Source organism: Urocitellus parryii, chromosome 6 (assembly GCF_045843805.1).
Source record: "Urocitellus parryii isolate mUroPar1 chromosome 6, mUroPar1.hap1, whole genome shotgun sequence".
Taxonomy (NCBI): domain Eukaryota; kingdom Metazoa; phylum Chordata; class Mammalia; order Rodentia; family Sciuridae; genus Urocitellus; species Urocitellus parryii.
In genome coordinates, this window is record NC_135536.1 from 198,967,979 (window position 1) to 198,984,180 (window position 16,202).

General features: G+C 49.9%; 2 protein-coding genes across 2 annotated transcripts in view; one reads left to right on the plus strand and one right to left on the minus strand.

The window, feature by feature from the left end:
* Nucleotides 1–2,202: 2,202 nt before the first annotated feature.
* Nucleotides 2,203–6,704, minus strand: Samd10 (sterile alpha motif domain containing 10). Its single transcript, XM_026413498.2, has 5 exons — nt 6,543–6,704; nt 4,575–4,756; nt 4,316–4,487; nt 3,704–3,844; nt 2,203–3,560 (listed from the first exon to the last, which is right to left on the minus strand). Exons 1-5 carry the CDS (start codon nt 6,631–6,633, stop codon nt 3,538–3,540), a joined length of 609 nt encoding a protein of 202 aa, XP_026269283.1. The 5' UTR covers nt 6,634–6,704; the 3' UTR covers nt 2,203–3,537.
* A 1,490-nt stretch (nt 6,705–8,194) lies between these two features.
* Prpf6 (pre-mRNA processing factor 6) overlaps nt 8,195–16,202 on the plus strand; it is a 51,392-nt gene continuing 43,384 nt past the window's right edge. The window contains exons 1-6 of the mRNA XM_077799543.1: nt 8,195–8,358; nt 9,796–9,964; nt 11,289–11,407; nt 14,119–14,197; nt 15,346–15,522; nt 15,724–15,879. Of these exons, the coding sequence (XP_077655669.1) occupies nt 8,288–8,358; nt 9,796–9,964; nt 11,289–11,407; nt 14,119–14,197; nt 15,346–15,522; nt 15,724–15,879 (771 nt within the window). The 5' untranslated portion in view covers nt 8,195–8,287. The remainder of the gene's footprint in view (nt 8,359–9,795; nt 9,965–11,288; nt 11,408–14,118; nt 14,198–15,345; nt 15,523–15,723; nt 15,880–16,202) is intronic.

Here is a 16,202-nt window from a genome sequence, read left to right on the forward strand (position 1 = left end):
TCTCCAGCTGGCCCTGTGGCCTCCGTCAGGGCCTTGTAGCTTTTGGGGGGTATCTGACCATTGGATCAACGTCTTCCAGCGCTGTGCGTGATGGTCCTAGGACCGGAGCCTAGGTGTCTGCTGATGTCAAGTCAGGGGTGATGGGGAATGAGTGAATGAATGAAGCTGGCAGAGGAGTGAATCTCCCTGTGGGAGCTGGTGGGGAGGTAGAGTTGACAGGAGCCCCCACAGGAGGCAGGCAAGAGACACTAGTCTCCTCCAAGAGAATGGAGTACCGCTGTCTCCTGCTCACATCACCCTTCTCCCCGGGAGGAAACTCCCCAGAGAGGAGACTGGGTTTTAATTTTGGGTCTACAATACTATTGAAATATTTTTAATCATGTGCATATATTACTTTTACAATTAAAGCCAACTTCTAAAAGTTTTTAATGCCCCCTTTTTACATTCCACAAGCATTTTGAATTCCACAAAACTAGTGTGGGCTGGAAATTGTTACTTGGGGTATGGAGTTACAAGATAGATCTCCTTCCCTGGGGCCTACTTTTTGCCCAGCACCCTCTGTCCTGCTCCCCCTGGAGCAGGCTCTCCTGCACTGCTCTGGGGCAGGGCAGAGGAGCTGTCAGCAGATTTGATGTCCACCTCTTTTCAAGGGACCTTGATATCTGCTTTGCCTGAGACCTGCACAGAACACTGGCCTGGAGGCAGAGGCAAAGTGCTGAGCCCTATGTGAAAAGGTCAGCCAGTCAGTCCTCCCCTTGGAAATCTGAGCCAGAGAGACCAGGGTGCTGCCCCAGCCCAAGTTACCATAGGAGGAAAAGGAAAGAGTTGCTCAAAGCCCTCCTTGAGCATCCACACCCTAGGGGCAGGATGCTGGGAGGGGTCATTGTGTGTTTCCTGAGGTGTGTCCAAGGCTGTCAGCTCCCCCGTACAAATGGGATGTGTCAGCGTCCACAGGTGTGTCCAAGTGATCACGGGTCAGGAAGCATCCATCTTAAACATCACTGTCATGGCATATCTGTGTGTTCTGTGCCAGGCAAGATCAGAGCTATATCTGAGTGTCAGTGTCAGTATCCAGGCACCTTGATGTCAGAAGCATGGTACGTATGTATCTGAATCTTAGCATGTTGTCCAGGCTGTGGCATGTTCATGTGTGAGTACCTGCATGCAGGATGTGAGGACCAACTGTTTTTCATGTGTATCTAGATGTTGGGGTGTTATATAATTTGGTTTGTATTGGGGCTGTGCTCTCTCGTTTCTGTATGTTAGGGGGTCATTGTTATGCACGAGTACTTGTATGTTTGGGTAATTGTATGTATGTGGGGGTGTTGTTAAATATCTCTGTGCATATCACTGTGTCTGGCCAAATACACAGTGTGTTTGTGTGTTGGAGCACACAGTGCGTGTCTGGCTATGTCATTGCATTTGTGGGTTACATCTGTGTTCCTGTTCCTGCTATGTATCTGGTTGATGAGTGGGTGCCACGGTATATGTGCTGCTTGTCAGGGTACTGCCCTGTGTAGAAGGTTGGGTAGTGAGTCCCTACAGATGATCGTGTCAGAGTGTTGAATGTGTGAGTGAACATCCCTTATTTGGAATATGGGTCTTTATAGATATGAGTAAGGATCCTGAGATGAAGTCAACCTGGGTTACCCAGGTGGGCCCCAATCCAATCATCCTTACAAGAAGGAGACAGGGAGATATGAAAGAAGAAAGGTGATATGACCACAGAAACAGATGGGAGTGGTGTGTCCTTGATTCCTATAATCCCAGATAGCAACCAGAGGCTGGAAGAGCAAGGAGAGGTGCCCTTCTGCACTCACAAAGGGAATATGATTTCGTCTTCAGAACTGAATCCCTTTCTCCCTTCTGAGCCAACACAAGGCCTTGAGCATGCTAAGCACATACTCTACCACTGTGTAACCCCTAGACTCTGATCAAAGTTTTCTTTTTGAATTCAGCCAGTGGATGCTCCTTTGTTACAGGAACCTTACATACCACGTATCTGGGCTGTTGCTCTGAGCATGTCAGGGGCCTTGTGTCCATCACTGGGTGCCATTCACCAAGAGTGCCTACCTGATGCCTCTTGTCCCAGGTGCCCTGGGATTGACCAGCAGCCCCTCCAGGAAGGGATACCACTGCCCCCTGGTGGTACCAGAGCCAGGCTGTTGGGCTGGACACCCCTTCCTCCCAGACCTAGTACTGTTGGCACTTGAGAACAGGTTTATTTCTGATTTTTTGTTAGAATATAAAAAAAGTGAATGAAAAACAAGGAAGACAATACAGGATCACAGGGTGGGCAAGACAGGAGGGGAAAAGGCAGAGATGGGCCTTCTGGCTGAAGACTGATAGCACAAGGTTTTGGGGGATACTCAGGGCAGCCAGACATGACAAGGAGGCTCCCTGTGGGTGCAGACACATGGGATGGGAGGCATCAGGCCAGTTGCCCAAATTCACTCAGGACCTGCAGTGACCAATCCTGAGTCCTGAGGCCAGCTCAGGTCACAGAGAGAGGACTGGAGGCTTAGCCTCAACTGTCCCTGAGATTGTCAAGAGTCCCCGTGGGTGTGGGAAGGGGCAGAGGGCAAGAGGTTGTGGGCTGCCAGGGCTGCCCTCACTGTCCCTCTGCCGGGCAGCACCAGCCCCAGACTACCCAGGGAAGGGTTGCTTAGATGTCTGGCGGCAGAGGTGGAGCACAGTCCTCAGGACAGTCTCTCCTATGAATCCAGGTTTTCTTGGGAAAGCAGCAAGTGCGATGGTTTCTTGAAGATGTTCTCTTAAGTGCAAATACACAGAGATGATGCTTAAAACCAGACTTTCCCAAAAGTGGGCCTAGAGCACACTGACTCCAGCAGGCTCAGGGTGAGGAGTTGCCTGCACAGGGCTGCTGTCCTCACTGTTCTGTGCTCTGTCTTCGGGGCTGAGGCAACCAGGGCCTCTCAGCCTCAGTGCTCATAAATAGATACAGGTTTGGCCAGGGTGGCGATAGAATTAGCGAGGTCCTCTGCATGGGTCCCTGCCTGGCCCTGCTGATGACTGTTACTCTGGACATAGGTTGTGCCTGCTGGGTTCTGGCAGGGGCAGGGAGAAACACAAGTCAAAGGGAGCCAAGGCAGTTTGTCCCACAGTGTGGCTGGCCTGGCAATGCTGTGAGGATATGGAACTGGACAAGTGAACAGAGATGCATGACTCAGGCAAAGGGGGACAGTCACACAGTAAAGGGAACATAAATAAACAGACTCCCTGGGAGTCTGGGGGTCATTTGAACCCCACTCTGGCTCCAGGCAGCTGCCCACATGTTGCCAGCAGTGCCAGGGAGTGGGCTCATGTCCCAGGAGGAGGGGTCACAGATAAGCAGCCCAGGCCATGGCCTGGCTGCCCAACCACAGGTGCTTGAAGGTGGAGGTCTGTCCACTAGGCTGGACTTGGCCACCATGGTATCCTGTGGGGTTCGAGAGGGTCTGTGGGGCCAGCTTGTCCTCATCCTTGGCCGTAGGCTCTGGTCACAGTGCTGGGGTCTGGTTCAAGCCTTGGCAGCAGCTAGGATATGTTTCCAAAGGAAGCTGTAGGATGCATGGAAGTAAGGGAGAGGCAGGTCCCTGCCACATCCCAGGATGGCCCTTACTAGGGCTCCCAAGCACCCTCCTGCAGTCAAGCCACTTACCTGTACTCTCAGTGCCCCCCCATGCTGGCTCCTCCCACTGACCTTGGCTGAGCAGCTGCAGGCTCCGACCCTCCTCTCGCACCTGCAGGCGGAGCACCTGTTGCAGCACCTCTTGCCTCTGGGCCTCCTGCACCAGCCCCATCCTCTGTAGCTTCTCTGCATTTAGCCGCAGAAGAGCTCGGCCTGAGGGAGGGAAGAGGGTCCAACAGAGGCTATCAGAGGCTGAGGCAGATCACAAGTTCCTGGTCAGCCGGGATAACTTAGCCAGACTTTGTCTCACAATAAAAAATAAAAAGGGCTGGGATGTAGCTCAGTGGTAGGGCATTTTAGGGCTCAATTCCCAGTACCAAAGACAAAGACACACACAGACACAGAATGAAAGGAAAAGAAAGAAAGAAAGGGCACAGGGAGTCTCAGAGAAAGATTCAGAGAGAATTGGAGGGAGAAGCAGAGAGAGAATCATGATAAGCAGCAGATGGAGGCCAAGTGGAAGATGTCAGAAGACAGTGCAGATACAGAGACTCCGAGGAACCCAGGGAAGGTTGCCTCAGAGGAGCACCGACAGGTGGAGAAACAACTGCAGACTGCAGGCACTTGGTAGGGGAGGAGGCTCTTTGGGCATCCAGCTCCTGTCCTGCCCAGACTCCACCGTACCAGTGATGGCATGCTGGGAGAAGGCCTCGACGTAGACGAGGTAGTTGTGGGGACAGTGTTTCTTAAGCCACTTGCAGACGTCCTGCTGGCTCCAGAGGACCACAGGCCGCGTCAGGCCACTCAGCGAGGGGCTTGTGTGGTACAGGCCATAGTGGTCAGAGTACAGCCGGCCCTGTAGGGGAAGTGGGTGGCAGATAGAGGGAGGGTGGCAGAGCAGGGAAGGTAAGGACTGAGGTGGGTGGGGTAGGTGGGTGGGTACCTGGGGGGTCTCTGTGCCAGGCTGCTGCAGGAGTTTGATCGGCCTGCTGCTGGAAGCCCTCTGGCTACGGGAATCATGCCATGTGAGGCTGGTGCCTGGCGTCCGAGGCAGGTGGCAGGGGATACTTTCGGCTGACACTGTGTGCTCCAGGAGAGTCCGGCAGAAGCTGAAGTGAGCAGTGGCTGTGTGCAGGGGTGCCTGGTCAGAGTGGTCAGGAGCAGTACCAAAGGCTCTTTCCCCAGGAGCCACTTCCTTGCCTAACCTATTTCCCCTCTACCAAAGAGGGAGCCAATTCCTCAAAGAGGACAAATCAAGTCCCCAAAGGCAGAAGAATGTGTGCAAAATAAGGATCCTCCTCCCTAGCCCCAAGATGGAGAGCTGAGAATACCGCTTCCCTTGCAAGCCTGCAGCCCTCACACTGACAGTCAGGATGGGTTCTGCTAGATTGGAGGACATGCCTCCCAGGGAGCCTGAGACCTATAACCAGGTGAGGGGTGACCCCAGGACCACCTTGACCTTATGCACACAAGCCTCGTACATGTCACATAGACCAGCATACACACAGGACATATCTTTGAGGAAAAAGCCTGGCTCCTGTATTATTGGAGGCACTCTGTGGAGAAGTCTGGTTAAGGTTCCTGCCTGCCCATCGCCACTGAAGGCACCCAGTTTATACAGCCATATCTGGCATTTGAGGCTTGTCCCCTGCCTGGCTGAGCTCACCAACTATGACTCATGGTCAAAAAGGCCTGAACTGGGAAAGCTGGCAACTGGGACTCCCAGGCTTTCCTGCTCTGCTGCTCCCACAGGGCCCAACCAGGACAACAGTGTGACTGGCAGGTGCTCACTAGAAATGGCTGGTCAGCACAGCCTTCTTCCCACACCAACTTTGATACATCCTATGTTTTACTGTGACAACCACCTCTGGGGTCACTGCTGACAGAAGTCTGGGGAGGGTGACTAGTCTTGATAGGACCTCTCCCACCTGGGGTGGGATCCCTAAGGCACATGAGGGGCTCCATAAATGTGGCAAATGGTGTCTTGGGGAGGGGAGAAAGGAAAGTGGGCTCAGGCTCTCCTAAATCTCTGCACACATCCAGGCCCTGGGTGGGCAGGCAGAATGAGGTTCCCAGGGCCCACCCCAAGGTGTAGCATGAGATCCTCTTTCCTTGATAGCCATCCCCTCTACACTGGGGCAGGGTTTGGTGGTGTCAAGGAGGTATAAGTAATGGGTGTACCCATTCTACTGAAACCTTAGTAAGACTCCTGAGGCTTAGCTTCTTCCTCCCCCATTTTTGGAATTTTGAACTGGACCCTTGGTGACTTTAAATTTGAGGTCTAAGGTCAGACAGCAGGTGTGTGGCTACTGCCCCAAAGTGATGTCTAGTACATGGGGAAAGATTGATTCTGAACCTGCACCTTCCAGGAGGCAGGCCAGGTCGTCTCAGGTTTCCACAGGGCCTTTGCCCTAGGGTAGGAGCAGCTCTGGGGAACTAGTCCAACGCCTCTGCCGGCCCTGCACCTGCCCGGCCAGCGGAGCCCCGCCCATTTCCTGCTGGCAGTAGGGAAGGATCGGTTCCTCCCTGCCCCAACATCAATTCCAAAAGGAAATGTGGGGTTGTGATCTCAACCCCTTGTCGACCCCACTGCCGGGGCTGAAGAGGGTTTTCTATGCATTTGGAAGGAAGGGGTGACCCCAGTGTGCCTCCAGCATGGACACAGAAGCCCTGGCCTGTCATCCCCCACCCCAAGCCAAAGGCGCGCTGATATGAAGGCCTGAGGTTGGCCAACCAATCCCCTGCGGAGGAGGACAAAGGCCACCGCACCCCGTTAGGTCAGGTCGCCCCCCCCTCCCCGCAGTTGCCGATGCTGGAAGCCCGCAGGGTCCAGCCCCCCACCCCCTTGCCTCTTGGTCCCGTGTCCCGCAGCCCCGCGACATTCCTGCTTCCCAGTCCAGCCCGTGCTCACCGTCCACATCGCGGCGCTCCCCTAAGCCAGCGCGCACAGCCCCGGCGCGGCCTCGCGGGGGGCTCAGCTTGGACCTCAGCTCGGTGAACATGGGGCCGGCGGGTGCCGGGCCCGCGCACACGCCCCTCACTGAGTGCAGGGCGGCCAGTGTGACCGGCGGGTAACGCGCGTCGCCGTCCCACCCCACACCCCGCCCCGCCCGCGCCGGCCCCGCGCCCGAGCCGGTCCCTGTGGCCGGCGAGTCTGCGCGGCGAGGCACCTGCCGCCGGGCCCAGTGCGCCGGGCGCGCTCCGGGAGCTCGGAGGTGTGTCGGCGGCGCGCGGGCTGCTTTTGCGGAGGGTGTCCGCCAGGGTAAAGGGCTTCCGTTCTCACCTGGGCACTGACCACCTGCTGAAGGTCCTCTGAGGCAGGCAAGCGAAGAGCTGTGGGTCTCCTATGTGTTGGGGGATTCAGGACCCCCTACCTACTCTTGGTGTTTTCTATCCGCGGAGGTCCTGGCCAAGGAGAGACGAACACTTCGCGCTCTCCAATCTCGTGAATTGGCTGCCCAGCCTCGGTACTAGGGAGTAAAATCAGGGTCAAGCTCCCTACCACTGGATTACACCCCAGCCCTTTTAATACTTGGATTTTGTTTTTGAACTGGGGAGGTAGCTCAGGTGTTCAGGTTGTCCTGGAACTGATGATCCTCCTTCTGCCTATGAGTAGCTGGAATTACAAGGGGTGCACTACCGCCCTAGGCTACTGACTTTCTTTAGCGGGGCACACTCAGAGGTTTCTCCCTCAAACGCGCTCTTGCTTCCCCAGAGAAGCCAGGTTGACCCTCACCCCAATCACATCTGTAGGCTTCCTTGTGGCTCTCCTCTTCCCTGTGTAACCAATCTCTGAATCTGGCTCTGAACTCTATAACCGAAAATGGGGTTGGCTGGGGAGGTTGGAGAGGAGCTCCAAGGACTGACAGTCAGGGCTGAAGTGTTTGCTCTAGAACCGCACTGAGAAGGGCTAACTGTGTTTGCCAGGTCCAGCAAAAGGCCAGGTTGCCACCAGCAGTTTTTGCCTGTTGTGCCCAAGAGCCTGGGTGCTCTCCCCAGGTGTTGGTAGGGTTGGTGTCTCGTAGCAGGGGCAGAGTTGCATTGGATTGGCAAAAATGTGTGCAGAGGAGTGGGGTGCATCAATCCAAGGCAAGGGCACAGAGGAGTCCACACTTTTGTGACGCCAGCCTACACACAGGGAGAGGTGCATTCACTTCTTTTCCTCAGCCTTGCAGGAGCGCGGACGTTCAGGCCACACCGGGCCGGGCAGGACCACAGGGGACGGTGCCCTAGGATGGCCCAGGACCCGGGCGCGAAGCGCGCCCGCGGTTCCCCACCAGCTCTGCCCAGCAGGACAGGTGCGACGGGATCTGCGAGGGGCAGGACGGCCCCAGGGACCGCGCCCCGGCCCTGCACTCACAGGACGCGGAGCGCGGGCGGTCCTGATCTCTCGGGGCCGCCCACGCCGCCGCCGCGCCACAGACAGGCTCTCGCGAGCCCGCGCCCGCGGCAGGCGCGCCCCGCAACCGCAACCGGAAGCGCTGCGGCATGGACTTCCGCCCGAGAGTCAGGAGGGCGGGGCCGCGCGCTCTGCTTCCGGGACGCGGGTGACGTGACGGACGCGACGCTTCCTGCGGCAGCGACCGAGACGTCTGCGGTGTTTCGCGCCCGGAGGTTGCTTTTTTGCTCTGCTCCGCCGCGGGCGCCTCCTCTGCCATGAACAAGAAGAAGAAGCCATTCCTGGGCATGCCCGCGCCCCTCGGCTACGTGCCGGGGCTGGGCCGGGGGTGAGGCCTGGGGCGGCGCGCGGGGCGTGGGGCGCGGGAGGGGGTCCCGGAGGAGGACCGTGCTGGCTGCCCGCGTTTCTCCCTGGACGCAGGACGCGGAAGATGCACCGAAAATAAATTAGGGTCCGCCGCCAGTCTGCAGCCTGCTGGACGGTCTGATTTATTCCGTGTAGGTCGCAGACCTGGCCGTGAGCCTTGCCTGCCACTAGGAGCTGTGACTTGAGACTTAACCACCCCGGGCCCTGAGCCCGCGTTTTGGTGTCTAAGATGGGTATTGACGGCATGCAAGTCAACCGTGAGGAGTAGATAAGGTCCTGATGTGAAGTAGGAGCACGTTAGCCCTTCCTTGCTTTAAGCACGACTGATCATTTCTATTTAGTATTGGTCACTTTAGGTTGTCTGTTCAGTCTCAGCTCCTGGGGGCAGGCGGGCTGGTGCCTGGGTGACCCATGCCTGCCTCACAGATGACCACCGTTACTTATTGGATAAATAAGCAGTTCTTAGAGTTCTTCTTGGTTATCTGAAGCAAAAAGTGGTAGTGGTATCAAAAACTGCCCCAGGGGCACACAGAACACAGATGTGTCACCATTTTCAGAGGGCCAGCAGTTTATCAGAGGAAGTTTGATGCTTGTATAACTAAGTATATGAAGAGGAACAGATTTAGAACGTGAGGATTCCAGAGATTAGAAAAAGGTAGATTTGAATGTATCAGATGTGGCAAAACTAGAAGAGAAACTGGCATTTTGTGTGTAGGCAGTTAAAGGGTTAAAAAATGGAAGGATCAAAGGAAAACCAGGGGACAGCAAGGAGACCAAAGTGAGTGAAATGGAGCTGTAGGAGGTCAAAGAGGCCTGTAGGCTTCAGAGAGCCGGTGATACCAAAGAATGCCTCAGTCAGAACTGTGTTTTGGGAAGAATCATCTGGTAGAGCAATACAAAGATTAGGAGTAAGTATGGCCAGCTGTTTGCCAGTTGTGGTGTAATTTGAGGAGGGGGGATTTGGAGGTAGGATCAGTAGTACTTGAGTGTCGGGGGGTGGAGAAGACTGAAGAGGGAGGTTAAGATGATGTTTTGATGCCTGGGACTACACTGCTTCTATTAACAGCAGGGACAGCTGAGAGTAGCTGCAGGATCCAGAGAGGGCCTTGGTTTGACCTAGTTGGATGGGGGGTGCTCAGCAGGCTGTTGGAAATGTGAGGCTGGGACTTGGGAGGAGTGAGATCTGAGACCTGATAATTCACATGGAGGAGAAAGGGACAAACCTTGGAGTGATGGTGGGGGTTGGGGTGGAAACATAAGGCAAGCAGAGAAGATCAGTGGTGCTCAGCATGGTTAGAAAGCATGGTTTACTGCCAGCAGAATGTTTGGAAATTCTCAGAGGTGTTAGAAAAAGAGATGTTACTATAAGACTATCTAGGTAATGGGCATCTTCCTGCAGTGCCACTGGTTTCACCACCCGGTCAGACATTGGGCCGGCCCGGGATGCAAATGATCCTGTGGATGATCGCCATGCACCACCAGGCAAGAGAACAGTGGGGGACCAGATGAAGAAAAACCAGGCTGCTGATGATGATGATGAAGATCTGAATGACACCAACTATGATGAGGTGACTTTTGTGGGGCTTCTGTGCTGTCTTCCACCAGTCAGAAGGGCTGACTGGCTTCCATGATGAGGTGCTCCGATTCATAGATTCCTTTAACTGTGTGAGAAGGGAACAGTAAAAACAGACATGAGCCTCTTTTTCATATTTTCAGAAGAGATGTACTTACAAATGTCTGAATGTCCTATTGGTACATTGCCCTGCTGGTCATTAATGATGGTGTTGGTGTTTACTTGATCTGGCTTCAGTGCCTGCCCCTTAGCTCGTGGTTCAGTTGAGTTTTTCTAGATGGCTTCTAGTAAGTGATGTCTTTCCTCCTACGAAAATATTTTTTTTAAGATGGATGTGATTTTTTTTATACCTTTATTTTGTTTATTTATTTTTATGTGGTGCTGAGGATTGAACCTAGTGCCTTGCACATGCTAGGCGAGCACTCTACCACTGAGCCATAGCTCCAGCTCCTAGGAAAATAGTTTTTATGGAACTTTAACTTTGAAATCAGTCTTTTCTTTTTTCCTCCTTCCTTCCCTCCCTTCCTTCCTTCTCCAGGGGTGCTCTACCACTAAGCAACATTCCTAACCCTTTTTATTTACTTATTTATTTATTTAAAATTTTAATATTTATTTATTTTTTATTCTCGGCAGACATCTTTGTTTGTATGTGGTGCTGAGGATCGAACCCGGGCCGCTCGCATGCCAGAGGAGCGTGCTACCACTTGAGCCACATCCCCAACCCCCTTTTTATTTTTTTGAGACAAGGTTTTACTAAGTTGCCAAGGCTGGCCTTGACCTTGTGATACTCCTGCCTTAGCCTCTTGTGTCACTGGGATTATAGGAGTGTACTACTGTGCTTGGCAGAAATAATTTTAAACTTTTAGGTTCTTGCTAAAATAGTACCAACAGAAGTAAAAAAAAAAAAAAAAAAAAGTTCCTAAAACTCTTCACTAAGCTCCTTTTCATCCATGTTCCATTATCTTAATACAGCTACTGAGACCTGGAAATTAATGTTGGCCCCATAGTGCTCACTCATCTATAGCTCTTGTTTGAATTGTACACTGTTTCCATAAATGTCCTTTTCCTGGCATGGGACCCGTTCCAGGATTCCCCATCACATTTAGTCTTTTTAGTCTCTTCCAGCTAGACCAGCTCCTCTGTCTCTCACGCCCTTGGCACTTGAAGAGTATTGATCAGTTGGCTATAGACTGGCTCTCAATTTGGGTTTGTCCTATAAAAAGCAGTTGGCAAGTAATTTACATCTGAAAAGTCCTTTGAGTTGGTGGGATTATGTTCAAGGGAGCACTGACTCTTTTAATATATTGTTTGGTTCTTAGTTTAATGGCTATGCTGGGAGCCTCTTTTCCAGTGGGCCCTATGAGAAAGATGATGAGGAAGCAGATGCTATTTATGCAGCTCTGGATAAAAGGATGGATGAAAGAAGAAAAGAAAGAAGGTAAATTAATGCTGTTTTTATCTGACAGAATAAGTTTTGCACTGACTTTAGACTAAGAGAAGAGTTGTAGGATTAGTATGTATCAGCTTACCTTCAAGGCAGCATGGGTCTTGGTCTGGGTCAGCTGGGTCTGGGGGCTACAGTGAAGCTTAAGAACTCTATAGCCTGAATACCCCTCAAATCAGAATTTGGGGTATTACTTTGACTAGACATTAGAGTTATCCATGAAATGGAGAGTGATGTTGATTAATCCATGTTAAATAATTTGAAAATGAATATACAGATTTTATGGTAGTTGTGGTTTGGAAACTTGTTCCACATGTCAGTGTTGTATGTGGCTATAGGGTTGGGAGTGATTTAACCAAGTTGGGCTGGTGGGAGGTGCAGACATCAGGAAGTCTATGAGAAGCAGGCTTTGGATAGAGGTTCCTATGGTGCCAACTCAGGCAAGCTCTGTCCTTGGTACCTGTTGGAGAGGAGACTTTCTCTGCAGGCCTCTGAGGTGGGTGTTCTGCATCTCTGTTATTGATGTTACTTCAGTGCACCAATTGATGTGGCAGCTTTCTGAATCCTTTGTCCTTATTCTGGGGAACTTAGCGAAGTAAACATAAGATGCTACAATGTATAAAAAGGCATTATATTGGTTTGCAAGTTTCTAATTTATTGTAATAGGAAGTTACATTTTTACCTGTGTTTGGTGGTACATGCCAATAATTCTAGGTGCATGGGAGGCTGAGGCAGGAAGATCATAAATTCAGGGCTAGCCTGGGCAACTTAATGAGACCTTGTCTCAAATTAAAAAGGATTGGGGGTGTAGCTCTGCGGTAGAGTGTTTGCCTAGCTTGGGTTCAATACCTAGTGCAAGGGTAAAAACAAACAAACAGACAAACAAAAAAACCCAAATTTCTTATTATAGAGGATTAGAAAAATGAGATGAAGTATGTTTCTTCATAAGCCCAGAAAGTAACTATTAATACTTCTTTTTTCTCTTTCTATTGCTTTTTGTTTTTGGTGGTGCTGGGGATCAAAACCAGGGGTTTGCACATGCTAGGCAAGCACTCTGCCACTAAGCTGCACCCCTTGCCTTTTTTGTTGTTTTTCTTTCTTTCTCTTTCTTTTTTTTCACCCCAGTACTGGTGATGGAACCCAGGGCATCACACATGCAAGGCAGGAACTCTACTGCTGAGCCACATCCCTAGCCCTTTTAAAATTTCTGTTTTGGGATAGGGCCTCGCTAAGTTGCCTAGGCAGGGCAACTAGCTTTGGGGCTGGTCTGGAACTTGCATTCCTACTGACTTAGCCTCCTGAGTAGCCAGGATTACAGGGTTCTGCCACCATGCCCTGCTCCTTCAGTCCATTTATCAGATTACATATAAATTCCTACCAATTTATCCTACCAAAGGATGTTTTCCTTTTTCTTTATAAAGGAAAATTTAAATCTCATTTAAAAAAGTTGTAGCTAGTTGGTTCATATCAACTCCTGGTAGATTGATTTGGTTTGTCTAAGCTTAGTTCTAAATGATCCATAGCCCTGTGTCCCTGAAAAAGTTACGTGGTGATACAAACCATCTGACCTGGCAGATGGGGCGAGATAAGTTGAGGGCTTTATATATATAGGGACCTCTCATAGTTTTCAGTTTTGCTTCTGAGTTGAACATTCATAGGCTGGCCTTAGGGAATTTGTGAATTTTAAAGCAGTGAATATACTTGTGTTCAAATGGAAGAATTTATAGATGGTTGCCCTCTAAAAAGGTTTGACTCATGATTTTCAACATTACAGATGGTATGAAAGCAGTATGCATTCAATAGAAACTGTACTTTGAATTTTAATCTTTTCTAGAGCTAGCGATAGGTGGCAAGATACTTTCTTGTGATGCTGAGCAGCTCCTGGTCATCCATGCAATCTAAGGAATGACGTCTAGCGCTCTGTGGTGTGTTCTGTAAAGCTCATGTGTTCGGTAGAGTAGGGGTATTACACACTTTTTTTTGCATAGGCAGGTTTATTTAGGAAGGTAGATAGACTTTCAAGGGAGAGTGAGGGCTATCTTGAGAATGAGAAGCACCCATTTACATGGATTTTTGACTTGGGAAATTTTCAGCTTGTGGTGGGTTTATTGCTACAGAACTCCATTGTAACTCAAGCAACTGTATATCAAAGTAAGATAACTTCTTTTAATTTTATCAAATTTCTGCCTATTTTCAGTTGATAGATAGTTGAATTATTATGTATATAAATGTTTCCATAGTTGCCTTAATATACACTTGACTAAGCAGCTTAGTATGAAAGTATTCTTTTTTGGTGATTTAATTAGGGTATATAACTAGCCAGCTTTATTTTGGAATGGACACAGTCTTTCTTTCTTTCTTTCTTTCTTTCTTTCTTTCTTTCTTTCTTTCTTTCTTTCTTTCCTTCTTTCCTTCTTTCCTTCTTTCCTTCTTCTTTCATTCTTTCCTTCTTTCTTTTCTTTTCTTTTTTGAGGGGGGGTACCAAAGATTGAACTCAGGCATGAGTTCAATCTTTAGTTCAACCCCTAAGCCGCATCCTAAGCCCTATTTTGTATTTTATTTATTTAGAGACAGGATCTCACTGAGTTGCTTTTGCTGAGGTTGGCTTTGAACTTGTGATCCTCCTGTCTCAGCCTCCCAAGCTGCTGGGATTACAGACATGGGCCCCTAATATTTCTAATGCAGGTGCATATTTTATTTCATAGAGAGCAAAGGGAGAAAGAAGAGATTGAGAAGTACCGGATGGAACGCCCTAAAATTCAGCAGCAGTTTTCAGATCTCAAAGTAAGCAGGTGGTGTGGCATGCTGTTTCTTTCTTCTTTTTTTTTGTAGTGCTGGGAATTGAACCCAGGGCCTCATGTCTGATCTAGGTAAGCTCTCTGCCATAGCCACATCACATCCTCCACCCCTTTTTTGGTAACAGTCTTGTTACATTGCCCAGACTGGTCTCTTTAACTCCTCTCAGCCTCCTGCGTGCTGGGCTTCAGGTGCCTGTGCCTGGCAGGTGTGTTTCTGATACACCTAGCCTGAGCAAAGGGCCTGGCTGCTTTGCTGTGGAGTTGATGAGATTTTACTAACTGTGCTTTACTTAATTGCTTAGAAGGTTTGTACTTTAGTACATTTAATTATGTGTATGTTTAAAAAACAAAACACCTTTCCTTCACCTATTGCAAAAGGTGGGAACAGTAAACTTATTTTCGTGTAATTTTAATTTCATTTGAATGTAAGATTTTCTTTTTTAAAAAATTTTTTTTAGTTGTAGATGGACACAATACCTTTTTTTTTTTTTTTAATTTTTAGTTGTTGTTGGGCCTTTATTTTATTTATTTGTATGTGATGCTGAGAATCGAACCCAGTGCATCACACATGCTAGGCAAGCACGCTACCACTGAGCTACAACCCCAGCCCCAACAATACCTTTATTTTATTATTCATTTTGTGTGGTGCTGAGGATCAAACCCAGTGCCTCACGTGTGCGAGGCAAGTACTCTGCCACGGAGCCACAACCCCAGCCCTGTAAGTAAGGTTTTCTAAACTCTGCCTGTTGGGCTCCCCACTGCCTCCCAGTATTGGGGATCAAACCCAGGGGTGCTCTAACACTAAGCTACATCCTAGCCCCTTTCTTATTTTGAGGCAGGGTCTCCCTAAGTTACCCAGGCTTGCCTGGAACTTTTGATTTTTTTACCTCAGCCTCCTGAGTTGCTGGGATTATAGGTGTGCACCATTGTACGTATGCTTTGATAGAATAATTTATATTTTAATTCCATAGAACAGATACAATAAATGGATTTCTCTTAAGTGTAGTAGAAGGCCATTTCTGCATCAAAGTCCTCTCTAAGGCCTGCTGCTCTGCAGGTTGTAGGAGAGTGAGTGTAGCTCTGCCTGAGCCATGAACTTCTGTTGATGATTCATGCTTTGGACTGTGTTTCCAGAGGAAGCTGGCAGAGGTCACAGAGGAAGAGTGGCTAAGCATCCCAGAAGTTGGTGATGCAAGAAACAAACGCCAACGGAATCCACGTTATGAGAAGCTGACCCCTGTTCCTGATAGTTTTTTTGCAAAGCATTTACAGACTGGGGAAAACCATACTTCTGTGGATCCCCGGCAAACTGTGAGCATCTGAAAAGAAGGCAAATGGGGCTCTGGGGTCTGGACAGGTCAGGTGGGAGCAATGGATGAGTGTGCCTGCAGCTCAGTAGTTGTGCTGTGGCTGAGTCTGCACAGATGGGCCTATTAGCCCCTGTGGGACTATTTCAGGGAAGATGAAGTTCACATGAAAGTGCAAACCAGTGTTTTATCCTTTACCTTCCAGCAATTTGGGGGTCTGAACACGCCATACCCAGGTGGACTGAACACTCCATACCCAGGTGGGATGACCCCAGGACTGATGACGCCAGGCACAGGTGAGCTGGACATGAGGAAGATTGGCCAGGCAAGGAACACCCTGATGGACATGAGGCTGAGCCAGGTGAGTGGCCCTGGGTGTTTTCCTATGAACATCTTGTTACCTGATTATAAAGCTATTATGATTGTTTTAAAAACCCAACAAGGGGCTGGGGCTGGGGCTCAGTGGTAGAGTGCCTGCCTCACATATTTGAGGCACTGGGTTTGCTCCTTGGCACCACATAAAAATAGGTGAATAAAGTAAAGGTATTGTGTCCATCTATAACTAAAACATAAATTTTTAAAAAAGATATTTAAAAATGTATATTATTTAAACAAACAAACCCAACAAGGTCAGGCACAGTGAGACCCTGTCTCAAAATAAAAAGGGCTGGGGATGTAGCTCAG